The sequence below is a fragment of the Choloepus didactylus genome, chromosome 17 (genome assembly GCF_015220235.1).
Source record: "Choloepus didactylus isolate mChoDid1 chromosome 17, mChoDid1.pri, whole genome shotgun sequence".
NCBI lineage: Eukaryota > Metazoa > Chordata > Mammalia > Pilosa > Megalonychidae > Choloepus > Choloepus didactylus.
Window position 1 is genome coordinate 37,167,010 of NC_051323.1, and position 27,931 is coordinate 37,194,940.

At 38.6% G+C, this 27,931-nt stretch overlaps 1 protein-coding gene across 4 annotated transcripts in view; it reads right to left on the bottom strand.

Moving 5' to 3' along the window:
• Positions 1–27,931, bottom strand: part of EML6 (EMAP like 6) — a 333,322-nt gene that overhangs the window by 75,087 nt on the left and 230,304 nt on the right. For all 4 annotated transcript variants that reach the window (XM_037806998.1, XM_037806997.1, XM_037806996.1 and 1 more), the window contains 5 exons: positions 26,284–26,470; positions 16,433–16,538; positions 9,303–9,396; positions 3,355–3,455; positions 1,843–2,045 (listed from right to left, as the gene is read on the bottom strand). In XM_037806998.1, the coding sequence (XP_037662926.1) occupies positions 1,843–2,045; positions 3,355–3,455; positions 9,303–9,396; positions 16,433–16,538; positions 26,284–26,470 (691 nt within the window). The remainder of the gene's footprint in view (positions 1–1,842; positions 2,046–3,354; positions 3,456–9,302; positions 9,397–16,432; positions 16,539–26,283; positions 26,471–27,931) is intronic.

Below are 27,931 nucleotides of genomic sequence, written 5' to 3' on the forward strand. Positions count from 1 at the left end.
TATAGATTAGAATGAACTAGCAACACATCCTAAAGTAATTTGGGTGGAGAATAAAAACATATATTCGGGGCCCCCCTGAGGAGCTGGGGGAGAATGCAGAGGTGTAGGACTTCCTCACCTGGATTGTTGCCGATGTTCTCAGGAACACTGGGGACTGACGGCTTGATGTGCTGGGCCCTCTGTCTTGGGGCTTGCCCCTATGAAGCTTGTTACTAAAAAGGAGAGGCTAAACCTGCTTATAATTGTGCCTAAGTCTCCCCGAGTGCCTCTTTGTTGCTCAGATGTGGCCCTCTCTCTCTCTCTACGCCAACTCAGCAGGTGATCTCGCTGCACTCCCCCCCTACATAGGACCTGACTCCCAGAGGTGTAAATCTCCCTGGCAACGCAGGATGTGACTCCAAGGGATGAATCTGGACCTGGCATCGTGGGACTGAGAACAGCCTCTTGACCAAAAGGGGCATGTGAATTGAAACGAAGTAAAGCTTCAGTGGCTGAGAGATTTCAAGTGGAGTAGAGAGGTCACTCTGGTGGACATTCTTGCGCACTATATAAATAACACTTTTTAGGTTTTAATATATTGGAATGGCTAGGTGTAAATACCTGAAACTACCAAACTCCAACCCAGCATTCTTGACTCTTGAAGACGATTGTATAACAATGTAGCACACAAGGGGTGACAGTGTGATTGCGAAAACCCTGTGATTGCACTCCCTTTATCCAGTGTATGGATGGATGAATAGAAAAATGGGGACAAAACCTAAATGAAAATAGGGTGGGATGGGGTGTGTGTGTGATTTGGGTGTTCTTTTTTAATTTTTATTTTTTATTCTGATTCTTCCTGGTGTAAGGAAAATGTTCAAAAATAGATTGGGGTGATGAATGCACAACTATAAGATGGTACTGTGAACAGCTGATTGTACACCATGGATGACTGTATGCTATGTGACTGTATCTCAATAAAACTGAATTAAAAAGTCAGTTATTTCACATCAACTTCAGGCCTACAGAAATTTCGCATTTTGATTTAGTCTTTTCTACCAATTGCAGCCTAACCAAAACAAATTTGCCATTTAAAAGCAACTTAACCACTAGAATGGACATAGTTGTTCATCTAACAAGAACCTACTTTTGCACTGGGATCAACACATTGCCTGGGGGCAGGTAAATGAAAAATGAGTTAGGAGTGCTGGGTGGCTCGGACTGAGCTCAAATGAACTGGCCACGAGCAAAACTCTCAGTGAATCTGAAGTCAGTATTTACTAGCAGACTGATGGAAGAAAATGGTTCAACAGCACAGGAAGTGATCTTTGTAAAGCAGCACTGGAAGTCAGGTGCGTAGCTGGACAGACTGGGACAAAGATGATCTTGAGTGGAATTACAGCTAGTGAACAGACTTCACTCTAGCACTTCCGTTTACCAATTACGAACACAATTTTTGGTCAAATCCATGTGTGGGACAATTATCTAACACTACTTGGTACTTTCAGATTTCTGCCCCTTGTGCCACTGAGGAGGAAGACAATGCTTAAGTATTCCTCGGGATTCTGCGGCTGCTGTGTGTCTACTTACCCACACACTTCTTAGGGGCTATTAGGAGTGAGAACCAGGAAGAGCAAGTGTGAGAAACTGCCCATAGAACATTTATGAATGAAAGAGGAATTATGAAGAATATTTGGGCTTCCCTTCTCTCCTTCTCTTGACTGGAAGTTCATGACAGCTACTTCCTAATCCAGATAGTACTCTTTATTTGGAAGCAGTCATCCTCTTGGTGTGCCTTCGTAAGACTACCTTAAAGGTTTAAAAAGCTGATGAGGAAAATTAATTCTGAAATCTATACCACACCTTATCCAATGCGTACATAGCAAACACAGGCCCGTCGTGAGCTTTCACTGTCTTCAGAAGTAGAATATCTTTCCAAATAAAAATATCTCCAGTAGCTGCTCCTGAGAACACTAGATCCTCCATTCGCCCATAAGAAACACACATCATTGTTTCCAATTTTCCGGCACTTCCAAAAACTCCTCTTTTAGAGGTGAAGCCCCCACCTAGAGAGGCCCAAGAATATTTATTACATTTAAAACAATTTACATCTTGCATGCGCTTATAGCATGACTACTTTCCATGAAAAAACCTAGCATGTCTACATTAAGGTTTGGCAAAATATGTTTAAAGATGGTAGAATATATCATAGCCAAAATTACTATAAAGAGGGCTTCTCATTCATTCATTCATTCCATGTTTACTGAATCCCTACTTTGTGGTAGGCCCAGTGTTCAATGCTGGGGATACAAAGATGAAAAAGAAGGAGTTCCTGCCTCCAAGGAACTTAGGGCCTGGCTGGTGAGAGGACTCAGTATGCACAGCAGTCCAACTGTCACAAATCTAACGAAGTCCAGAGCGAGTTCTGCACCAGCCCGAGGAGGGTATGACTAAGTGCCTGGAGTTGCTAAGAAAGGTATCACAAATGTTGACCCCAAAAAACAAAAACTGCACCAACTGTAAATGCACACATTATACATGTTCTGCCTTGATTTGGGTGTGTATGTGCGAGAAAAGGAAGTATTCTTTTTCTAGGAAAAGGAAGTATACTGGGACAAACCAACAGATTTGTCATTTAGATGCCCATATTTTCCTGCAGTCCCTGACTGCCACTGACCAACCCATGTGCTTTCAAGACAACTATTCACAGGCTGTCTCTCCAGACATGTTGGATGCCATTATCCTTTCTTGAAAAACAGAAAATGCTGGAATGGTAGGTTATTTGTGTTTTGTCCAGTGTAAGAGTCAGCTTGTTACCAAAGCTGATACTAAGAATTCAGAAACAACTGCAATAATAGGCTTCCCTTATTAATAAGAATGAGATATGTTTCCATGTTTTTTCATGCTTGTTTACTAATCATTATTATCAACATTATAATCCACAAATATTTGTTAGCCACCTACCGTGTGCCAAGAGCCTGCGTTTAATTCATGTGCTAAATCCAGTGATAAAATAAAGGAACCTTCAAAATATTGAAAGTTTTATTCACCCAGCCAAAGTGATTATGTTCTTTCCTGCTCACTAGTCCAATAATAATTAATGCTTTCAGAACAGGTGACTAAATATAAAAGTAATTATTTTCACAGCAGAATATTTTCCAAAGCTTTCTGGACATTAATGAATATTCATGACATCATATAGAGTGTTCAGTTTCACAGCTTAGACATTAAGCAGTCCAAAGTGAATTTGGGAGAAAACTTTTAGGCACATTTAAATTATAGACTGCAGACAGACGGACAGCTAGGGGTGGTGGCTGTTTTTGAGCTGGGCTGAAACTCTATGACCACATAAGTGATAAACCCAAACAACAGTACCTGCTTGTTGCCAGAATTTGATGTGTTTCATCCCAACTGTAACCAGTTTGTCAACGTAGTGTGGGTTACACTTGACCACAAATATCTTATCTTTATGTCCTCTGTAAGAGACAGTTAGGGGTAAACATCCTACTTTGCATGGAAGCACTGATACACAGTTTTATTAAAGCCATGCATTTGTTCTAACTTTTCTCAAGCATATTTAACAGAACTAAAATATAAGATGATTTAAAATATACACAGGGGTTTACATTAAAATAATGACCTTTGACTTTCTTTGCATGTTTGTGTCACTTCTTATTCTAATATTGCTACCAAAGTCTACTTAATTATGCTTTAAATAAATTAATGAAAATATTTAAAATGGATCAGACTGTCTCCATTAGATTAAATCAATCCCACCACCCATAAAGGACTGTGAGAAATTCCAAGGGTATATACATCTTGTGCAGAAGGAGGGAGCGGACACTGTGTTGATATCGATGAGAAGCTTCTAATGTAATATTCTTGCTGTGGAAGAAACAACCACTTGTGATTTCAGCTAGACATGTACTCACTGGAAACTGAAGCCCCTGACCCCTAACTGTGGAAAGAGAGAGGATTCAAGGCACTTTAGAATACTCGCATTCAGAAATGTAAGGTTTATAACACCCAAGGGGTGCAGAACGAAAATTAGATAAGTAAGGACTGATTGTAGACTTTGAGCTGCAGATCTAGCATTCCACAGAACTGGGACATTCCTGCTTTAGAGGCCATCAGCATCACATTAGAGTCTAAGAATTTATTGGTCTTAATGGATTATTTGATGGTCTCCTCTGGTACATTAGGACATGATTTTCATTATATAAAAGAAAATCAATCAACAAAAAACCACTATAGACCAACCTCTCTTATGAATATAGATACAAAAATCTTAAAATTTTAGCACATAGAATCCAACAGCACATTAAAAATACTAATAATACATTGTGACCAAACGCAAGAGGGTTTCAATATTAGGGAATTAAATAATAGAATTCATCATATTAATAGGTGGTTGTAAGGAGAAAAATCATATCATTTTTACAGAAGTTAAGAAGGCACTTAAAAATCTAACACTCATTTATGAATTTAAAAAAAACAGTCAATTATCACCCAATGCAACAGGAGTTAATGGACCCTTCAGATAGTTCCTTTAGACATTCACATTTCTCTGCATTCCCTATCAGTGAGAAACTTGAATTCATTTGAGACAACTGTGTGCAGTTTCTAGGCATATGTGCCATTATCCTTTCTTTAAATACAAAGTGCTGGAATGGTAGCTTATTTGTGGTGCATGCGTATGTATGTGTGTATGAGTATCAACCTAAAAGTCAGCTTTTCACCTAATGGTATTCCCAACAGTCACAAACAAGATTACTTTCACTATCACTTAGCACTGTATTGAACAGATTAACCAGTGCAATTAGATAAGATGAAAAAAATTAAGGGCATAAGAGCTGAAATAGAAGCAGTAAAACTAATTCTATTTGTGCGTGATATAACTGTATGTCTAGAAAAGCTAAAATGAAATGATGTAAAACAAGATAATTTAGTGAACAACAGTATATAAAATTAACATAAAGAATCAATAAGCACCAGTTGGAAGATACAATAGAAGAGAATTGGGTAATAGATGTTTGCTGTTCCTGTTGTTTTTTTTTTTTTTTTAAATACACCTTTTCAGTTCTTGAATTTGCTTTAAAATACTCCAGCAAAAAAAAATTGCAGTAAAATAAAAGAAATGGGGGGGGGAGATTTGTTTGGTAGGATGTTGATAATTGTTGCAGCTGGGTGATGGGTACAAGGAAATTCTCATACTATTCTCTCTGCTTCTATGTAACTTCTAAATTTTCCATAATAAAAGTTGAAAGAAAAGTACAGAACAGAACACAGCATTACTGGATCCATTATGGCTACACAAATGTGGGTCCTATGGTGGGAAGCAGAGAGAAGAGACAGAATTGATATTTTTGCTTTCTCACTCTGTCTCTCTGACAGAGCCAAGACACATCACTGGATGTATCACAACAAGTAGGACAGAGAGCAGAAGTTTTAGCTAAAAGAAAAGAGATAGTGTGTTTAACACAAAAGGGGGTGGGGGGTTAAACCAGATAACCATAAAATACACTAAGCATCCAAATATTTCTTGGTTGGTGAAAAATCCCCAAAGAATCTAAATCATTAATATATATTTCAGAGATAAGAGGATGGAGAAAACCAAAATGAAAATTGAGGATAAATATAACAAATTACACTTCCTAGAGAGAAAAGAGCATTGTCTTGTTAGCTTGTGTCTATAAAATGTCAAACATCCCAAAAGTTAGAAAAATCTTTTTTTGAGGGAACTTTTTAGCTTTCATCTAATTTCTTGGTGTCATGAGAACACCAATGTTGTTTCTGTCAAGATGGCTAATGATGGCATATAAATGTATGAAATGAAGAATGCTCATTTGGCTACCTCTGTAATTTTTCCTTTTGACACGTGTTAAATTTGCAAGGAAGATGCCTACAACTTGGCGCTTAAGGAAAGCAAAATGCAACGAGTTTCAGATCCTAAAAGGAAAGAATAAAAACGTAGAAGACTCTGTACTGTTGCCCCAATACAGGACAATGTCTCATGCCTGAGTGGGAGGTGATAAGCCCCCAAGTGAGGAGAAGGGAGAGAGAAGGAAGGTGCCTCTTCCAGGAGCCAGGGGCGGTTGCCCCAGGGTAACTTGGAATCCAAACCTTCATTCAGAACACTTTCATTTGCATGGAGGGCGAGTCCTCCGGGTGACTTTGCTCTCTTTTTGTGAATGTAGTCCATCATAGGAAGGCTAAACAAATACTTGATTTATACCCCATCTCCCAAAAAAGACTTAAAAGGGCTTACAAGGATATATAGAATAATCCGGATAACACAAGTTAGAAGACACTGACATGATATCTTGGTGAGTGAAACACAAAGGTAGTTACAGAGCAGTATTCACCATATACTCCCATCTATGAATAAAAAATACTAGAAGCATATATACTAAACAAGGCTAACCAAGATATGACTGTGTAGCGGAATTAGGGATGATTTTCACTTTCTTCTTGATGCTTTTCTGTGCTTTCTAATTTTTCTATAACAACCATGTGTTATTTTGTAAAGAAGAAAATAAATGCTATTTTCCAAAAGAGTTACATCTTTTTTTCAAAAGGATGTGAGAAAAAAGGGTGTCAATTTGGTTTTGCAGGAGGCTCGGCCATATTCACTAAATGTATGTAAGGGCAGGGATCTAAAATAGACGATGCAATGGAGCTAATACACAAATGCACACACTCAAGTTCAATACGCCTGTCTAGGCGGGCCAACATTTTGTCCTAAGCTTTCCATTAGCTGTCCGTAAACTCTAGTAGCACAACTTCGATTAACACTGGAAGTGTTCTTGTTAGGCACCTTGATAACTGTACTTTTTGCTTAAGATCTTCCTATTCAAACTTCTGAGCTGAAACACATCAATAATAATTAGTCATTGACTGCACAATTACATTTTCAGTGCCACAAAAAATCCAAATCAAGGGCCTTCAAGGCACCTGATTAATTATCTCATTATTTTGCCCTAACTGATACTGATATCAAGTGATTTAACTACCCCTTCTAAGACTGGTTTCTAACTGGACTACTTATATATCAGCTACAATTTGAACAGCCAAGGTAAGAGAGAGGGGAAAAAATCAGGAAATACATTTGTAATGGCGGCAATTGAAATCATTCATAAAAAATTGGCAACAATGCAAAGAAACTGCTCAAAGAGATTAGATCAGGTCTCTGAGATCTTGTTAACAGATTTCTGTATTCCAATTCTGAACTTCCCTATTTCTTCTGAGCTGATAAAGAGTGGATTCATTTAAACATTTTGGTTAAGGAGGGTAGGTTCCTACTTTTACAAGTACAGCATTGCACAGTGGACACACGTTAGCACTGGACACCAGCACGGCTCTGACTGTGCTTCTTTCCCCCCCATGAAACTCGCACTCCTTGGGAGATGAGCGTTGCTGTAGAACAATCTCCCATGAGGAGATGTGGGGGTTACTGCCTACTCCAAGTAGACTTACTGCTAAGCCTTGCTAGCAGCAACACTGGCAATGTTTGAGACCCAGAAGTGTAAACTGAGGAGTGTCATTGAGTCAGCCATTCTCTGAGAGTAATTGAGGCCCTCTCAGGACTAACATGACTCCTGGAAGCCAGGAAGGCACCATTTAGTAAAGTATTACTGCTTTTTCTTTAGCACTTCTTTTCATAACCCTATCGTTAAAGTTTCAATCTTTTTAAACACCCTAATCTTAGGGCCACAAATAGAATTTCCATTCATTCGTTTGTGAGTTTATTATTTTTTAATCTAGTATTCTCCCAGAGAACGTTTACAACCCTTGACAACCCTCCTTGGAAAGAGTGTTGGTTAATATCACGTTCGCAAAAATGCTCTCGGAGGGCGATTCTGCGGATATCCTGTTTTGGGAAAGTGAATAAGGCTTGGGAGCCAATTCCAAATATAAATGGTATTAGTAACATCATGGTGTTAAGTCATTTTATGTGAATTAAATTAAACAGAAGAGATAATAGTGCCCATCAAGTATAATAAATATCTACTTTTTTATATTAGGAAATATTTCTTTCTTCCATTTCTCTTGTTTCTGGTAAACAACTCATGAGCCACCTGCAGCTAAGAGGGTTTTCCAGCAGAAAAATTGCATTCCTGTTACTTTTGAAATTCAGATATGTTCTTTCCCTGAAATTATCTCTAAATACAGCTGGTATGTTATCAGAGATACTGAACTGAAATTCCACATATTAGGTTGGGGTAGAGCAGAGTCTGATCAGGAGCTGAATCCCAGTTCTAGACAGGAATAGTACAGCAGACAGAAACACTAGAAGGCAAGACCAAAGAAAACCACTTGGGCAGGGAGATTTAAGAGCTGCCATTTGCTGCCAAGAATTCCATCTCAATAGCAGTCATCAGAAAAGCTTCTGTTTTTCTTCCAAGCCGGTCAGCTGGAGTCCTCAAGGGTCTATCAACTCCTCAGTCTCCAGCAATTTATATATCTTCATTCATCAAACTCAAATTGTCAAAATTTTTTTCCTATATGATAATGTGGGGGAAATATTAACGTAAGAAGTGAACATTGGGGTTCAAAGCCATTAACTCCAAGATGATTTTGTACTGCAAGGTAGAAAAGAAGTTGGTTAATGAAGGGAAGATCTAGTAGGGAGGTAAACCGACACCATGCCTCAGGCTACAAATTGTATCACTGGGCATTAGCTGCCAACTATTTTTGACCTGTGACCATGCTGGGCAAACAGCTAAGCTCACTGTAACTAGGAGTGGAAAGTAATGTTCAGACTTAGCGCTGATTCAGCAGGGAGTGGGGCTGGGGTAAGGGAGGACAGGTGGTCTATAAACAGCAGTCGATCTTGGAAAGTCTATTTATAAGACGGGTAGATTAGGGAAACAATTTGCCTGCTTTGAAAGCAAATGGCAGATGCACACGATGGGGCCTCCTTTCTTGCATGCTGCCACCTCATGACAAATGGTGCTTCTGACTCCAGTGACATTGACTGCTAAGGCAGTGGGAAAACAAGGGGCAAGGCACAAGCTTCAGAAAAGCTGCTTTGTCTCACTGGTAAAAAGCTTTGATTTAGATAATATATTACTAAAAGCAAAGTGGTGAATAATTGTCTGGAAAGAATTTCAGAAATTTCCAATTCCCTGCAACAAACATTAACTGCTCTAAGTCAGGTCTGGCACTATGAAATACTGCAATATGTTTTCACTTAGGTGTTAAGCTTTCTATGTGAATTTCATCTGAGTTTGATGATGAAATCGTACGAGAAAATGAAAGCTATTAACCTTTACTGAAGTGTGATATCGATAGGATGCCGTAAGATTTGAACAGCTTCTTACCTGGTTGTGGCTATCTTTTCTCCCTTTTTCCAGTCCCAAAACACAATACTGTGAAAATCGTCTAAACCAACTGACACCAGACATTTTCCATCGGCTGTGTGAAAACAACACAAATGTCAAATGACTCATTTCTTCAATGAAAAATCAGAACGTTATTTACACTCTAAAGAGGAATAAAAACTTGACCTTTAAGAATATTCTTTAGGCTCAAATATTTTAGAAGTATCATATACTAAAGGGATCTCATTGAATGGAATTTGTATGTTGAGCTTCCTAATGCACAATGACGGGTTGCTGAAGGAAATCACGGGCCCAACACCAGAGTCCGAAACACAGGATCACAAGGGAACCTCTCAAGTAAGTCATTAAAATCATGTCTAGTTTGTGACAGACAGATCTCATGACATTTACTGAAAGAGCCATTTGGCTTTGTGACCCAGAGTCTATTTCCAGCTCTGAGAAAACTGGGTTTGGTTTAATCCTCCAAGACAAGAGCATTATAGAAACTTTCAAAAGATGATTTTATAACTAAAAAAATTAATTTCTTAGTTTCTCTATTTCAAAAGTAGTACACCTGTGGTAGAACATGTAAAAAATACAGATAAAGAAGGAAAAAAAATTTCAAATCACTCAAATTTCTAGGCCTGCATTTGATAAACATCCTGCCACGGTTTTTTCTCTATATACATGTGCTCTTGAAAAACAAAAACAGGATCATACTGTTATCTAATCTTTTGTCATTTATTATATCATGAACATTGTTCCTTATTATTAAATATTCTTTTATAATATTATCAATGACTTCTATAATTTATTCATCCATTTCCCTACTGCTAGACATTTATGTTGTTTTCCAAAAAATTAAAAAAATATACATGGCACGCAAAAGTAAATTTGAAATTACAATGGTTAATATGCCTCTTCCTTTCAAAATGTAAGAAGAGGTATGGTCAACAAGTCTTTGCTGCCCCCTCACAAACTCAGATTTAAAGGAGCAACTTGGCCCAGCAGTTCCACCCTAGCTGCACAGCTGCTGGGAGACCAGGCTGTGATCAGTTCATCATGTGTCAGTTTAGCAGAGTCTCTTCTCTGATTGTGAAGAGCCACCTCCTTTCCAGTTCACTTGGGCTCTCAACTGCCATTTTCAGAAGCAGACCAAGGAAGACGCCAAATTAGGATTGCCAGGTAAAATAGAGAAAGCCCAGTTAAATTGGAATTTCAGAAAAGCAACAAATAATTTCTTAGTATAAGTATGTTCCATGTAATATATGTACTTACATTGTCCATTTATAATTTTATTGCATGGGGCATACCTATACTAAAAATTATTCATTGTTTATCTGAAATTCAAATTTAACTAGGCCTCCTTTATTTTTATTTGCTAAATCTGGCAACCTTACCCCAAGTGCTCACTGATGCCCAACCCTGAGTGCCCTAACGTGGTCCAGAGACCCTCCCCCAAAGGACAGGGAAGGGTAGTCTGCTCCTTTTCCGGAGGAAGGAAGGAAGGAAGAGAAAGGAATAATTTGATTTAAAGGAAATCCTTCCCAATCCTCAGTTGCTACTAAGTATGAGTCAACGATTTGAAAGCTGGTAATCCTTTCAGGCTACTAGGTTATAGCATTAGATGAAGACACTAACGCACTCCTAAAGGGTTAAATCACTACCAGGCAATTATTATAAACAAAGAGTGTCTTTTGAATCACAATTAATGATATTCCATTATGCTTAAATGTTACCAAGCTTTAAATAGGGCAAAGTCTTTTTTTTTTTAATGCATTTGGGAGAATGGACTGATCATGTCTTCCTATTCATTACCAAAATGATTTCTTTTTCTGTATCTCTTGTTTCAGACTGGCAATTTTTTTATTGGTGATTTCTCTCTTCCTTGTTAGATAATAAGCTCCTTTAAGGCAGCAGAGGTACCAAATTTACTTTGTGGTGCTCACATTGAGCTGGTTTCAATGGATGTTGATGATACTAGAGACACTGAGGAGGAGAAGAAAGAAAGAGACGGAATATGCCTGCAGATGGTGTAGAGGGAAAGGGAACGTACTCTCTGATAAAGCTATACAAATTCCAAGTTAAATTAAATTTCTAAGTTTTACTTATCATTTCTTTCTAAAAACACTAAACATACAGGCAGTGTCTCCCTCTTTTGCATTTGTAATTCCATACCTTATATTTGCTTTTGTAATCTGCATAGCTGTATTAGTGTGTCCTTGGAATGGAAGCATCCACACATTTAAAATGATAATTTTTAAAGTTTTGTGTTTTTGAAGAAGCTGATTTATTTATTTGTTTATTTATTTATTTATTTATTTATTTTGCTTTTTATTGGAATTTCTGCACAGCCCCAGGGGCTTGTCTCCACAATTATACCACTTTTCTACCCCAGTAAGGGTTTCATGACTGTGAGTAGCAAACGAAGAAATGGTACAAACCCAGGAAAGCCTCAACAGCCAGAACTCTCCTCAAGGATGGGGCCTTTTTTCCTGAATTCTGCAGATGTAGGCTATTCTCTGTCTATCACACCTTTTGGAAATGTAATTGGGTACCTTTTAATTTTTTCCCAGGTTTCACTTCCCCATAGGAGCTTGATCCTAGCTGGGAAAATTCTTTGTTTCCTGACCAGTTGGTTGGAGTTTTTCGTTTTCAACCATATTTTTAGGATCTAGGATATGTCCTTTCAAATCTTTCCAGTCACAGTATGTATTAATTATGTATGTTTTGTGATACAGTACAGAAATAATTCTAAGGCATTTAATGTCAACAGTAAAGGGCAAATTAGAACGAGAGAATGCTTTTACTCAGACAATTACAAGTTGGGGGGGGGGTCCTATTCAGGGCTTATAAAAAATGCATAGGTTTTCTGACGTGAACACAATGAAATCAAGTTAGTCTCAGAGATGCCCTTGTGGAAATCAGTATTATTCCATCAAGGTTTCTTAAACAGCATGTAGGTGATATTTAGACTAGAAAATAATTATGTGGCTGAGCTTTTCTCTTTCTAATGTGGTTTTCTATTTATGTGGAAGCACTTTCCTTACAGCAAGCACAAACATAGAGATGACTCCATTTTCCTGAGACAGTGATGACAAAATTCACAAGAGCTGCCCAATTAAGTGAGATAATACAGATTAATTCCTTCTTGTCTGCATAACCCAGAGTTATGGCTCATGCTGTGAGAAGGGCTTTCGATAAGCAATGGCTTCTTTTTGTTTGCTTTGGAAAATGGCAACAATAGATGAGTACAAATCCCTATGCACTCATAGGCAAATACTGCCTATTTGTTGGCTAGTTTTGACATCATTGGCCTCCTTTGTATTTCCAGGATAATTTCTATCTCTAAAAAGGACAAGAGCACTCTCAGTAGGTCTCCACGATACCCCCCGGGAACAGATTCTTAGAAGACAGGTGGGGATCTAGGGGTTTTGAGACACATAAATGGGGCAGCCAACTACATGATACTAGTGAGAGTTATGTTGGTGCCCTGTTTACTTGGTTAAACAGGGAGCTCTAAATAGTTAAACTTCCTCTTTCAGGATTTTGTCTTAAAGACAGCCACTTTTCTATCAGTTTCTAAAAAGAAGGTCTAGTTGCTCCTGCTCCATTTCAGGTTAAGTGTGTGTTTCGGGGCCGTTCTGCGGCAGGGATCTATTTTTCCTGGGACCTGTTCCACGTGGCAACCTCCATGTACCACCACTCCTGCTCCTCATTTACACTGGAGAACGAGAGGAACAGCTGGAGGGAGTGGGAAGTAAGCAAGCAGGATGAGTGATCCAGGTAGGGATCCTGCCAAAAGTTCACACGGGCACTGGTGGGGGCCTGAGGAGGACGAGGCACGAGCTCCCGGAGAGAGAACTCCCAGCCCACCTCCTGCCAGCTCGACCACCCTGGCCTGGTGGCTGTCCACCTGGACCAAGGGCCCGGAGTCCTGGCTTCTAGTTCGGGATCTGCCACTGTGACTTTTAACCTGGGACATACCACTGTTCTTAGTCTGTAAAACAGTACAGGGGTTTGTCTAAGATCATATATAGTACTGCCAAAATACTATAAATATAAATTAAACTGAAGTAGACTCAGCTCACACCTTCAGGAGGCAGCAGAGACCACATAGAGAATCAACCATCACAATTCGTCTGCATGTGATCATTCATATACAGCCATGAACCAAACATACTAGATTTTAATGAAAGTTTTCCGTGAATGGCCCTTAATATTAATATTTCCTAAAACTATCAATTAGATTCCTGAGACAAAATGTAATTTTCGACCATCAAAAAAATAATGCATTTGCTGAATAAATGAGTTTTTTTCCTAGTGATCTGTATCTGAGGAACTGAGAATGTATTAAAAATTAAGTGCCCTCCTCATGCAGAAAATAAATCCCATCTGGGAACGTCTTTATTTGCCCAAGATGGGAATTAGAAGCAGTAACAGAATCAGCTTCCCCACCTCTTTCTGGAGTATCTATTTTTACTATACCAGTGATGATCTGAAGGGCTGCCTTGCCTGGGAAAGATTTCCATGGTCACTTAATTCCTTCATCTTTCTTCTATAAAACTAACAAGCCCAGAAGAGACATAAGCTCTCTGAAATGCAGACAACAGGTTACTGGATACCAGCTTATTGCTACCAACTTCTCTCATAATTAAGGCTTTTGAATAATACTCTGCTAATCCATTCTTCTAAAGGTAGTTAAATAACATGAGTTAATTCTTTTGATTTTTCTAAATTTAGAAAACACATTATATATTTATGTTTAATTCCCTGCCACTCTGTTTATATGCTAAAACACATACACACATTTTCAGTCAAAATCAACTAATAGATGCTATTTTGGGTTCTATTTTTTTCTCTTTTTCTCAGCTTGATACATAAAAGTACGTAGGAAATACACATACTCCATATACTTGTCATTTTGAATTACAGCTTTTATTATACATTACCCAATTTTTTGCTAGAATTATTAACTCAATTTTCAATGCCACCAAATTATGGGTATATTGGATTCTCCATAATCCTGCAAACATTTAAGTTTTATCATTTTTATTTATTTTTGCTACTTTAATGAGTATCTTACCACTCTTCTAAAACATACTTATAATTTTTTTTTACATTAAGTATACTTAAATGTATTTGTTAGCAAAACGTAATTTTAGGAAAAGGGCATTCCAGCCTTTGAGTGGAACTATGGGGAAAAAAATAGGCCCAGGTGAAATGCATTCACATCTTTGGGACAGAACCATATTTGAGCTCAAATTATAGTTTCCACTGCTTTATCAAGACACATTACACACCTATTTAAACACTGCATGTTCATGACACTTCTGGAAGTTCAGGGTCTTATATTCACTGTTTATCAGGTATGTTACCTGGGCTTTCAACTGGCACATGATAAGCCAAGCAGCTCTCTCCCTGGACAGTAAGACTTTCTCCTATTCCATCCCCACCATCGTAGGGTTTGAACTTTTTAGCCTTGGATATTATTGCTAATTCAATAACTTTTAACAAGTATAAAGCAACTCACATTTGCACAGTATATTATAGTATATGAGAATGTGCATGTTACCAAAAAATAAACAAATAAAACCTGCATCATGTTGCCTTGGTCAGGGAATAGATAAAGAAAATTTTCACCCAAGCGTGGATTACAATGTGAAATTCTAGTAATAATGGTGAAAGGCAAGACAAAGTACACTAACCAAAGCCTCATTCATTCATCAACAGTTTTTGTGTAGCTTCCATGTCACCGTACTGCAGCACGTGCAGTGGGGAACAGAGAGATGGGCACTGCTGCCCACAGAGCTTACTGTCTGTGGGGGCACATGAGATGACAATGCAACTACAGCACCACATGGTCTCCTACAGGTGCCATGAGAGCAATGACAGTAAGTGGCTAAAGGATGCAGAAGAGACAGGTTATTTCTCCTGAAAGGATGGAGGAGAAACATTTCAGCTTGGTCTTACAGGATGGTTGGGTTTGAACAGACAAATGGAATGGCATGAGCGAGGGACACAGGCAGAAGAAGGTCAGGAGTGCGTGTAAAGAAATATGGACAAGTTAGTGGGAGAGATGTGGTAAAGGAAGGTTGAGGCCAGAACACGGAAGGTCATGAATGCTCAACCAAGGGCTGAGACCTGAGTCAGCCAGCCAAGGGGAGGGGAGTCCATGAGGTGGCAGTGGGAACTGGGTTTCCAAAGACTCCAGAAGTAAGTAGGATGGACTGTAGGGAAGTGGGGGAGAGCACCAGATACCAGCAGTTCTACCACAGCACAGAGGAGAGAGAGGAAGGGTTTAAACAGGCAGTGCAGAGAGGGCAGGACTTAGGAGAGAGATTGGCGTGGTGGAGTCATGGGGTTTAACAACTAATATTATACTTACTGCACGTATTAAACACATAAATGGGATTTTAAAAGAAGAAGCAATAGAATCTGTTTTCTGTAGAAAGTTTAGGATTTTTTTCTGCAGATCTAATCGCCACAATTTGGATTATTAAATATTTCTAGGTAAAAACACCCTTTATGATAGGCCCTCATTCTCAAATTCTAGTTTAAAGACACAGCCTTGCTCTAAAGAAAATGATGTTCATAAGTTAGCATTATTTTAGTACTGTGTTCTAATTTTAAAGTAAGGAAATGAAACCTTCAGTTCTACTTTTTTCTATATGAAATTTATTGTGCAAACATCAGTGTTATAAAGTGGCCCTTTACAGAGACTTTGTCACCTTCCCTCTAGTCTCTGTAATTTAAATTGGAAGTGATGTGCTCCCACTTAAAGAGATGCAATTGATTTTCAGAGTCACTGGCAGACATTTGCAACTAAGTCTTTCAACAGCAACAGCTGCTCTGGCTTTCGAATTGCTCAAGCAAAGGCAGAATTCAGTGTGAGCTCTGGGTAATGACTTGGGAGACAGGAAATGAGGTGTAATTGGAAGACCACATTTTTTGGTGAGGTGGTCACATACATAATTCCCAGTCTAAGACTGGGGAGCTGACACACACACAGCTTACTTCAAAATAAACAGAACTCAACTAAGCATGAGGATGTTAAGAAAAAAAAAAAAAAAAAAAAAAAACTAAATGTAGAACCATCTGTCAATGACTAGGGAAAAGCTGTGACATACCTGAAAAATCGAGTGCACACACTCCTCTCTGATGTTGTCCTTTCAATAGTGACAAACATTTTAGGGTTTGGGTGTCCCATATATGAATAGCAGCATCTCTTCCAACCTTAAATAACAGGATGAGAATTATTAAATATTTATAAATTATAATAAAGATGAATTTATTCCTTAGATTCAAGTGCTGCTCAGAAATCAAGAAACACTCGTTACTTGGAGAGCAAATCATCCAGTTCAACTCCATTATTTTCCAGACGAGGAAACTGAGGCATAAAGAACATGGCTCCCAGTTAAGAGACTTTTAAGACAAATTCAAACCTCCACTGTGCTTTGCTTTTTGTCTGTTATTTATACCCTTCCCTTCCCTGCCTTCTCAACTCCAACATGACTCTATTTTTCAGTGAAGGAAGCTACCTGTGCGTGTCATGGCACCATCCACAGAGTTCTCGCATCCTTTTCTTTTTTCTTTTTTTATCTTCATTTTATTGAGATATATTCACATACCACACAGTCATACAAAACAAATCATACATTCGATTGTTCTCAGTATCATTACATAGTTGTACATTTATCACCTAAATCAATCCCTGACACCTTCAGTAGCACACACACAAAAATAACAAGAATAATAATTAAAGTGAAAAAGAGCAATGGAAGTAAAAAAGAACACTGGGTACCTTTGTCTGTTTGTTTGTTTGTTTCCTTCCCCTATTTTTCTACTCATCCATCCATAAACTAGACAAAGTGGAGTGTGGTCCTTATGGCTTTCCCAATCCCATTGTCACCCCTCATAAGCTACATTTTCATACAATTGTCTTCGAGATTCATGGGTTCTGGGTTGTAGTTTGATAGTGTCAGGTATCCACCACCAGCTACCCCAACTCTTCAGAACCTAAAAAGGGTTGTCTAAATTGTGTGTAAGAGTGCCCACCAGAGTGACCTCTCAGCTCCTTTTGGAATCTCTCTGCCACTGAAGCCCATTTCATTTCCTTTAACATCCCCCTTTTGGTCAAGAAGATGTTCTCCATCCCACAATGCCAGGTCCACATTCCTCCCCGGGAGTCATATTCCACATTGCCAGGGAGATTCACTCCCCTGGGTGTCTGATCCCACGTAGGGGGAAGGGCAGTGATCTCACCTTTCAAGTTGGCTTAGCCAGAGAGAGAGAGCCACATCCGAGCAACAAAGAGGCATTCAGGAAGAGGCTCTTAGGCACAATTATAGGGAGGCCTAGCCTCTCCTTTGCAGCAACCATCTTCCCAAGGGTAAAACCTATGGTAGAGGGACCAACCCATCAAACCACCAGTCCCCTATGTCTGTGGTCATGTTAGCAACCATCGAGGTGGGGTAGGCCAATACCCCTGCATTCTCCACAGGCTCCTCAAGGAGGGTCTACATATTTTTTTCCTTGTTTTTTTTTTTTTTTTTTAAATCAACTGTATGAAAAAAAAAAACAACAACATACAATAAAAGAACATTTCAAAGAGACCATAACAAGGTAGTAAGAAAAAGACAACTAACCTAAGATAACTGCTTTACTTCCAACATGTTCCTACTTTACCCCAAGAAAGTTACCTAATATAGCAACATTTCTGTGAACTTGCTCCTACTATATCCATCAGAAATTAACAGACCATAGTCATTCCTGGGCATCCCCAGAACGTTAAATAGCTTATCTGTTCTTCTTGGATTATTGTTCCCCCTTCCTTAATTGCTCTCTATTGCTAGTTCCCCTACATTCTACTTTATAAACCATTTGTTTTACATTTTTCAAAGTTCACATTAGTGGTAGCATATAATATTTCTCTTTTTGTGCCTGGCTTATTTCGCTCAGCATTATGTCTTCAAGGTTCATCCATGTTGTCATATGTTTCACGAGATCGTTCCTTTTTACTGCCGTGTAGTATTCCATCATGTGTATATACCACATTTTATTTATCCACTCATCTGTTGCAGGACATTTGGGTTGTTTCCATCTCTTGGCAATTGTGAATAATGCTGCTATGAACATTGGCGTGCAGATATCTGTTCATGTCACTGCTTTCCGACCTTCCGGGTATATACCGAGAAGTGCAATCGCTGGATCGAATGGTAACTCTATATCTAGTTTTCTAAGGAACTGCCAGACTGACTTCCAGAGCGGCTGAACCATTACACAGTCCCGCCAACAATGAATAAGAGTTCCAATTTCTCCACATCCCCTCCAGCATTTGTAGTTTCCTGTTTGTTTAATGGCAGCCATTCTAATCGGTGTTAGATGGTATCTCATTGCGGTCTTAATTTGCATCTCTCTAATAGCTAGTGAAGCTGAACATTTTTTCATGTGTTTCTTGGCTATTTGTATTTCCTCTTCAGAGAACTGTCTTTTCATATCTTTTGCCCATTTTATAATTGGGCTGTCTGTACTACTGTCATTGAGTTGTAGGATTTCTTTATATATGCAAGATATCAGTCTTTTGTCAGATACATGGTTTCCAAAAATTTTTTCCCATTGAGTTGGCTGCCTCTTTACCTTTTTGAGAAATTCCTTTGAGGTGCAGAAACTTCTAAGCTTGAGGAGTTCCCATTTATCTATTTTCTCTTTTGTTGCTTGTGCTTTGGGTGTAAAGTCTAGGAAGTGGCCGCCTAATACAAGGTCTTGAAGATGTTTTCCTACATTATCTTCTAGGAGTTTTATGGTACTTTCTTTTATATTGAGATCTTTGGTCCATTTTGAGTTAATTTTTGTGTAGGGGTTGAGGTAGGGGTCCTCTTTCATTCTTTTGGATATGGATATCCAACTCTCCCAGCCCCATTTGTTGAAAAGACCATTATGACTCAGTTCAGTGACTCTGGGGCCCTTATCAAAGATCAGTCGGCCATAGATCTGAGGGTCTATCTCTGAATTCTCAATTCGATTCCATTGATCTATATGTCTATCTTTGTGCCAGTACCATGCTGTTTTGGCAACTGTGGCTTTATAGTAAGCTTCAAAGTCAGGGAGTGTAAGTCCTCCCACTTCGTTTTTCTTTTTTAGAGTGTCTTTAGCAATTCAAGGCATCTTCCCTTTCCAAATAAATTTGATAACTAGCTTTTCCAAGTCTGCAAAGTAGGTTGTTGGAATTTTGATTGGGATTGCATTGAATCTGTAGATGAGTTTGGGTAGAATTGACATCCTAGTGACATTTAGCCTTCCTATCCATGAACATGGAATATTTCTCCATCTTTTAAGGTCCCCTTCTATTTCTTTTAGTAGAGTTATGTAGTTTTCTTTGTATAGGTCTTTTACATCTTTGGTTAACATTATTCCTAGGTACTTGATTTTTTTAGTTGCTATTGAAAATGGTATCTTTTTCTTGAGTGTCTCTTCAGTTTGTTCATTTCTAGCATATAGAAACATTACTGACTTACATGCATTAATCTTGTATCCCGCTACATTGCTAAATTTGTTTATTAGCTCTAGTAGCTCTATCATCGATTTCTCAGGGTTTTCCAGAGGTAACATCATACCATCTGCAAACAATGACAGTTTTACTTCTTCTTTTCCAATTTGGATGCCTTTTATTTCTTTGTCTTGCCGGATTGCCCTGGCTAGCACTTCCAGCACAATGTTGAATAACAGTGGTGACAGCGGGCATCCTTGTCTTGTTCCTTATCTTAGAGGGAAGGCTTTCAGTCTCTCACCATTGAGTACAGTACTATGCTGGCTGTGGGTTTTTCATATATGCTCTTTATTATATTGAGGAAGTTTCCTTCAATTCCTACCTTTTGAAGTGTTTTTTATCAAAAACGGATGTTGGATTTTGTCAAATGCTTTTTCAGCATCTATCAAGATGATCATTTGATTTTTCCCTTTCAAATTTTTAATGTGTTGTAATACCTTGATTTTCTTATGTTGAACCATCCTTGCATGCCTGGAATGAACCCCACTTGGTCATGGTGTATGATTTTTTTAATGTGTCTTTGGATTCGATTTGCAAGTATTTTGTTGAGGATTTTTGCATCTATATTCATTAGGGAGATTGGCCGGTAGTTTTCCTTTTTTGTAGCATCTTTGCCTGGTTTTGGTATTAGATTGATGTTAGCTTCATAAAATGAGTTAGGTAATGTTCCATTTTCTTCAATGTTTTGAAAGAGTTTGAGTAAGATGGGTGTCAGTTCTTTCTGGAAAGTTTGGTAGAATTCCCCTGTGAAGCTATCTGGCCCTGGGCATTTATTTGTGGGAAGATTTTTGATGACTGATTGGATCTCTTTGCTTGTGATGGGTTGATTGAGGTCTTCTATTTCTTCTCTGGTCACTCTAGGTTGTTCATATGTTTCCAGGAAATTTTCCATTTCCTCTACATTATCCAGTTTGTTGCCGTACAGTTGTTTATAGTGTCCTCTTATAATCTTTTTAATTTCTTCAGGATCTGCAGTTATGTCACCTTTTTCATTCATTATTTTGTTTATATGGGTCTTCTCTCTTTTTGATTTTGTCATACCAGCTAGGGGCTTGTCAATCTTGTTGATCTTCTCAAAGAACCAACTTTTGGTGATATTTATCCTCTCTGTTGTTTTTTTTGTTCTCTATGTCATTTATTTCTGCTTTAATCCTTGTTATTTCTTTTCTTCTACTTGGTTTAGGATTGGTTTGCTGTTCATTTTCTTCCTTCTCCAGTTGATCCATTAGTTCTTTGATTCCGGCTCTTTCTTCCTTTTTAATATATGCATTTAGTGCTATAAATTTCCCCCTCAGCACTGCTTTTGCTGCATCCCATAGGTTTTGGTATTTTGTGTTCTCATTTTTATTCGTCTCTATATATTTAGAAATTTCTCTTGCTATTTCTTCTTTAACCCACTGATTGTTTAGGAGTGTGTTGTTTAACCTCCAGGTATTTGTGAATTTTCTAACTCTCTGATGGTTATTGACTTCTAATTGTATTCCATTGTGGTCAGAGAATGTGCTTTGAATAATTTCAATCTTTTTAAATTTATTGAGGCTTGTTTTATGTCCCAGCATATGATCTATTCTGGAGAAAGTTCCGTGAGCACTAGAAAAGTATGTGTATCCTGGTGATTTGGGATGTAATGTCCTGTAGATGTCTGTTAAATCTAATTCATTTATCAGATGGTTTAGGTTTTCAGTTTCCTTATTGGTCTTCTGCCTGGTTGATCTATCTATAGGAGAGAGTGATGTGTTGAAGTCTCCCACAATTATTGTGGAAACATCAGTTGCTTCCTTTAGTTTTGCCAGTGTTTCTCTCATGTATTTTGTGGCACCTTGATTGGGTGCATAGACATTTATGATTATTATTTCTTCTTGTTGAATTGCCCCTTTTATTAGTATGTAGTGGCCTTCTTTGTCTCTCAAGACATCCCTGCATTTAAAGTCTATTTTATCTGAGATTAATATTGCTACACCTGCTTTCTTTTGGCTGTAGCTTACATGAAATATTTTTTTCCATCCTTTCACTTTCAATTTCTGTGTCTAAGATGAGTCTCTTGTATGCAACATATTGATGGTTCATTTTTTTTGATCCATTCTGCAAATCTATATCTTTTAATTGGGGAGTTTAATCCATTTACATTCAACGCTATAACCGTGAAGGCATTTCTTGAATCAGCCATCTTATCCTTTGGTTTAGGTTTGTCATATATATTTTTCCCCTCTCTGTATTAATAACCTTTATTTTACCCATACCGAATCTCTTTAGTACTGAACCTTTCTCCAAGTCTCTCTGTCCTGTCTTTGTTTCTCTGTCTGTAGGGCTCCCTTTAGTATCCCCAGTAGGGCAGGTCTCTTGTTAGCAAATTCTCTCAGCATTTGTTTGTCTGTGAAAAATTTAAGCTCTCCCTCAAATTTGAAGGAGAGCTTTTCTGGATAAAGTATTCTGGGTTGGAAATTTTTCTCACTCAGAATTTTAAATATATCGTGCCACTGCCTTCTCGCCTCCATGGTGGCTGCTGAGTAGTCACTACTTAGTCTTATGCTGTTTCCTTTGTATGTGGTGAATTGCTTTTCTCTTGCTGCTTTCAGAACTTGCTCCTTCTCTTCCATGTTTGACAGTGTGATCAGAATATGTCTTGGAGTGGGTTTATTTGGATTTATTCTATCTGGAGTTCGCTGAGCATTTATGATTTGTGTATTTATGTTGTTTAGAAGATTTGGGAAGTTTTCCCCAATAATTTCTTTGAATATTCTTCCTAGACCTTTACCCTTTTCTTCCCCTTCTGGAACACCAATGAGTCTTATTTTCAGATGTTTTATATTATCTATCATATCCCTGAGGTCCGTTTCAATTTTTTCAATTTTTTCCCCCATTCTTTCTTTTATGCTTTCATTTTCCATTCTGTCATCTTCCAGGTCACTGATTCGTTGTTCAACTTCCTCTAGTCTTGTACTATGAGTGTCCAGAATCTTTTTAATTTGGTCAACAGTTTCTTTAATTTCCATAAGATCATCTATTTTTTTATTTAGTCTTGCAATGTCTTCTTTATGCTCTTCTAGGGTCTTCTTGATATCCTTTGTATCCCGTACTATGGTCTCATTGTTCATCTTTAGTTCTTTGAGTAGCTGCTCTAGGTGCTGTGTCTCTTCTGATCTTTTGATTTGGGTGCTTGGGCTTGGGTTATCCATATCGTCTGGTTTTTTCATATGCTTTATAATTTTCTGTTGTTTTTGGACTCTTGGCATTTGCTTAACTTGGTAGGTTTCTTTTAGGATTTGTAGACCAATTGAAGTCCTTATCTCTAATTTATCAGATCTACAGCTTCGTGGAGTACACTTTCTCTAACTAACCAGCAGGTGGCATCCAGGAACCAGTTCTCCCCTGCTTTGCCTTTGTGGTGAGTGGGGGAGTGAGTCTTGTGGGGACCAATTGGTGTACCAAGCTTGCGTGTGTAGTTGGTGTTGCCCGCCCTGTATATGGGGCGTGTTTCTGGGCAGTCAGGGGGGGGGGTGGCTCTAACAATCAAATCTCCCTGGTGATCCTGGAGTTTTAAAGCTGCTGCAATAAACTGACTTCAGTTCAGTCCTGCCACAGCTTGTCTCTGCCACTGACCCATAAGTCCTTGGTATTGGCGTATGGCTCCTGAGACTTGCGAGTGGGTCCCTCTTCCAGGCCGTGCACCCCCTGGTCCTCTGTTGAGGGATGACTGTGCTATGTCACAGGTGAGTGCCGTCCCCCCAGGGCAGTTCTGGGCTGCTGGGCTGTGTAGGGAGGCTCCCAGTCTGCTCAAATGATGGCTGAATGGGGCTTTGTTAATTCACACTGCTCCACCTTCCCAAGTCTGGGACAATCAGCTGAGGTTGCAGGGAAGGCTAATGTCCATGCCCAGTTTTGTGGTGTGTGCCTGTTATTTGAAGCACTTCCGTCACACTGGATTGTCTGGGGCAGCTCTGGACTATGGGGCTGGTGATGGGCTGGAGTGTTTCCTGTCCACCAGGATGATGGCTGTGAGCGGACACCCCCCTTTTCTTGAGAAGTTGTGGTGTTTAGTGAATTTTCTCAGCCACTGGATTATTGCCTTTTGTCTCAGAGCTGTCTTAGTTCTGCTCTTGTCTTGACCTTCCCAAATTGCAAGTCTTTGAAGCTTTCTGTATTGGGCTTCTTAGAGTAATTGTTTTAGAAAAAGAAAAAAGGATTAAAAATTTAAAAAAAATTAAAAAAAATAAAGGGCCTTACTCACAGATCTAATGGGTTGTTGAAATGCTAAGAGACAAAGCAATTAGGGCCATTAAGGAAAGGTCCACAGGGCAGAGAGATCAGCTTTTCTTCGGGATTTGCATATGAGCCTCAGGGTCTGAGCTCTGCCCTTCCCCTTTCTATGTTCACCAGAACTCCAAAAATCCTCCACTTTTATTTTGGAGTTTTTCATGCTGTTTTTTTCTATGCCTGTCTCGTCTCTGCTGGACTAGCTGCCCTCAGATTCTCTGGTGTCTGGTCTCAGTCTATCTATGGTTGGAGTCTGGATCAGTAGAATGAGTTTCCGATAAGGGCTGCCACTGCAGTTCTCCCTTCTCCTTCCCGGAGCTGACAGCCCCTCCTCCCATGGGACTGAGCCTGGCAGGGAGGGGCGCAGGTCCCCTGGCCGCAAAAACTTACAGATTTCGCTGATCTCAGCAGTTCCACGTTTTCATGAGTGTTGTATGAAGTATGCCCAAAGTCAGATTGCTCTGTGGTGTCCAGTCCACACAGTTCCTGGCTTTCTACCTACTTTCCTGGAGGAGTAACTAAAACATACAGCTCACCAGTCTGCCCTCACATCCTTTTCAATTATTTTATCCACCTCAGAAGGGCATGGCCCTGATTCTCCCCCTGGGAAACGACAGTTTCATAGCTAAACTACCTGTCAATAAGGTCGAATCTTCTTGAAAGATACAAGCTTCTTTCACACTAATTCCTAAGAATATGGAAAGTCATAACAGTAAACGGTTTTACTCATTTATATAACACATAGGGGAAAAAAACCTGTTGGGTATGATGACTCTAAAAGGGACATAAAGCCATGGGAACAACTGAACAGAATCTGGTGAACCCCTACACTGGCCCATGAAGCCCCAGCTACCCCTTTGAGGGGCTTTAGGTATACCGGTTTGTCATCGGTTTGCCTGCCATGATTTATGGCATAGAGTGCAGTGTCTCCTCAGAGGCATATGGAAAGAAACAATCTCTGTTTTTTCTTTTCAAAGGAAGATTACTAAATTGCCATTAACCAAGCACCATCCATTTCTAAGAAAGACACAAAAAATAAGGGCAAGTGAAACGGCAAAGTGATGATCAATTATCCATAAAACTTAATGTCAGCTAATGCAGAATAGATGCTCTAATTTGCTGTAAAGTAGCAGCAAACCGGTGTATCAACCAATGGCACTTACTTTTGTGAGGACTGTAATCCTTTCACAATTAAATTTAAAAGCTATGGACCCTTCTCCCTCAAAACGCACATTTCTGGGAGCTGGCTTCCTTCATGCCCTCAATTTCTTCTGTGGACCCACATATCCCAGGTTATAAACCCCATTCAAAGGCTTCTGCCACCTGTATGTCTAGTCCCAGACAGTCAGGGTTCAGTTATGTCATGTTACCCTCATGCTAAGCAATTTTTTTTGGAATGTGCCACTCACATGGAGAGCATCAGTTAAAGTATTACATGCTGTTAAAAGCCCATGATAAAAAGGAACAAATCGAAGGAAAACGGTATCAAATTGAAAACACGGTGTTTTACCAGCAATAAATAAGCCTGGTTTAACAGATTCTTTGTTTACTAAAGTGGACTTTATCCCTTTCTTCTTCCCATCCCAAAATGTCTGAGCAGAGGGTCTCTACTGTATATTGGGTAGTTTTTCAATTACAGATTCAATCCGAAGTCTAGGCCCTCCTAAAATGGTTAGACAAAATTAAGTTTCTTTCCAAGGTTAAAACATAAAATAATAAACTAGCCAAAATTTACATGGCTTTATGTTTTACAAAAGTAATTCTACACTAGATGTTACAGTGTATGAAAAAATGGTTCATTCAACAAGCCTTCACTGGGTACCTAGATGTATTAAGCACTAGTTATACAGTGATTTGGAAATATATATAAAGACTTACATTTATTTTAATTTTAGCTAGTCCCACTTATAGATCTCATCATTTCAAGACAAAAATTCTCAGAGGTTTCCCCTCAGAGCTAGAATACACTGGTTGATTCTCCCACCATCATGAAATGATTCAGTATTCACTGAATCTTCAGCTTCCTGCCTCATCTTTATTTCTACTGAGTACTTCTTCAATTTCCAACATGTAAATTGGATTCAAAATTAAATGTTCCGCTCTCTCTTTGGCTATGCCAAGAGAGATACACACCTGCCCGGAGGCCACACAGTCCCTGCAGGAGAGAGAGATACACACCTGCCCAGTGGCCACGTAATCCTTTACAGGATGGATGGTCAGGCTAAGAATGTCATCATCGTGCCCCAGGTACAGCCTCTGGGAGTGTTGCTGCCTGTTATACACAACAGCAACTGCAGCAATGTGGTAGACCACTTCTCCAGCTTGTGTGTAGAACAGGTTGTTTCTACAGTCATAGCCTCTATAACTGAAGCACAAGTCCATGAAACACAGCAGTTGAATAAAGGAAGAATGAGGAAAGCACGAATGTAGCTAGCTACGTGTTGACATGGATGTGCACACATGGAACCCAGCTGTCTCCACGGTCGCCTAGGACAGAGTCTTCAAACCAGACAATGAGGACCTCTGAGGGTATGTGATGACTTTCCAAGGGGCACATGACACTGATAATTTAACAGAATCTGTTTCTAAATCCTCAGCTACTATATGTGCCCCTTTTTAAAAATGATCAGTGTGAGAACATTTCTGTGATGAGGTGCTGGGTTTCCTTTCCCACCGCCCTTTTCACAATCACATCCTCCCACTTTAGGAAGGCATTCTTCTCCACCTGGAATCTAACTATGGGGTATTACCCTGGTTATAAAACCTTCCAGGTTCAAAACAGAGGAACAATTAAAAACACAAGTGCAGATGTTGAAAGTGAGTAACTAATGACTGGGTAAGGATTCCCTTGCAAGTCAGGTGATTTTCAATTCTTTGCCTTCAACAAAATTGGAAACTTAATTGAATTGTCAACTGATCACTAAACTATATATATATATTTTTTGGTGATATATCAGAATCAAAGTCTGTTTTCTTTTGGCCTATAATTCAGAAGGCGTTTAAAGAATTGAATAATATTGCATGACAAAACTGGTTCCATTCTCACCTACTAATTTATGTGAATAATCTTTCTCACTGCTTAAATCTATTAAAAAAATGGAAAATGGGAATAAACACAATGCTAAACTCTGCCACATTCTAGCAATAGGAATGTACTCATTGAAAAAAAATTCTGCTGTATTAAAAGAATTTCCAAGAAAAATTTTCTATGGTTTGTAACTGTTCATCCAAATTTGAAATATATTTATGTTGATTTTGTCAAAATGTGTGCTATTAATAATTGTAACCAAGATTCAATCTACAAATATAATGCAAACCACAGAATTTAAAATTTTCTATTACCACATTAAAAAAAACAGGTGAAACATTTTAATAACATTTTAACTTGATATATATAAAATATGTTTATTTCAACAAGTAAACAATGGAAAACAGTTTAATGATATATATTCTTTTTTTCAAGAATATAGAAATCTTCAAAATTTGGAGTGCATTTTATACTAACAATATATCTTACTTTGGATTAACCACATTTGTATGTCTAGCAGTTACTGTATTGGACAGCACAAAGTTAGAGTCTTATGGCCACAGGAAGTAAAATTTAACCTGAACTGATGGACATATTTTTTCCTGCAGAAGATATGGTAGGGTGATCAATAAAAGACTTTGCAGCAAAAAAAATAAATAAATAAAATTTTTATTTATGTATATATATAAATAAAACGTTAGGGTAAAATTCTGTGAGAGAAGTAGAATGGAAATACTAGTTCAAGGTTGTATGATGTAAAATATCCCACTGTTATAAAAGTTTAAATGGATGATAGTG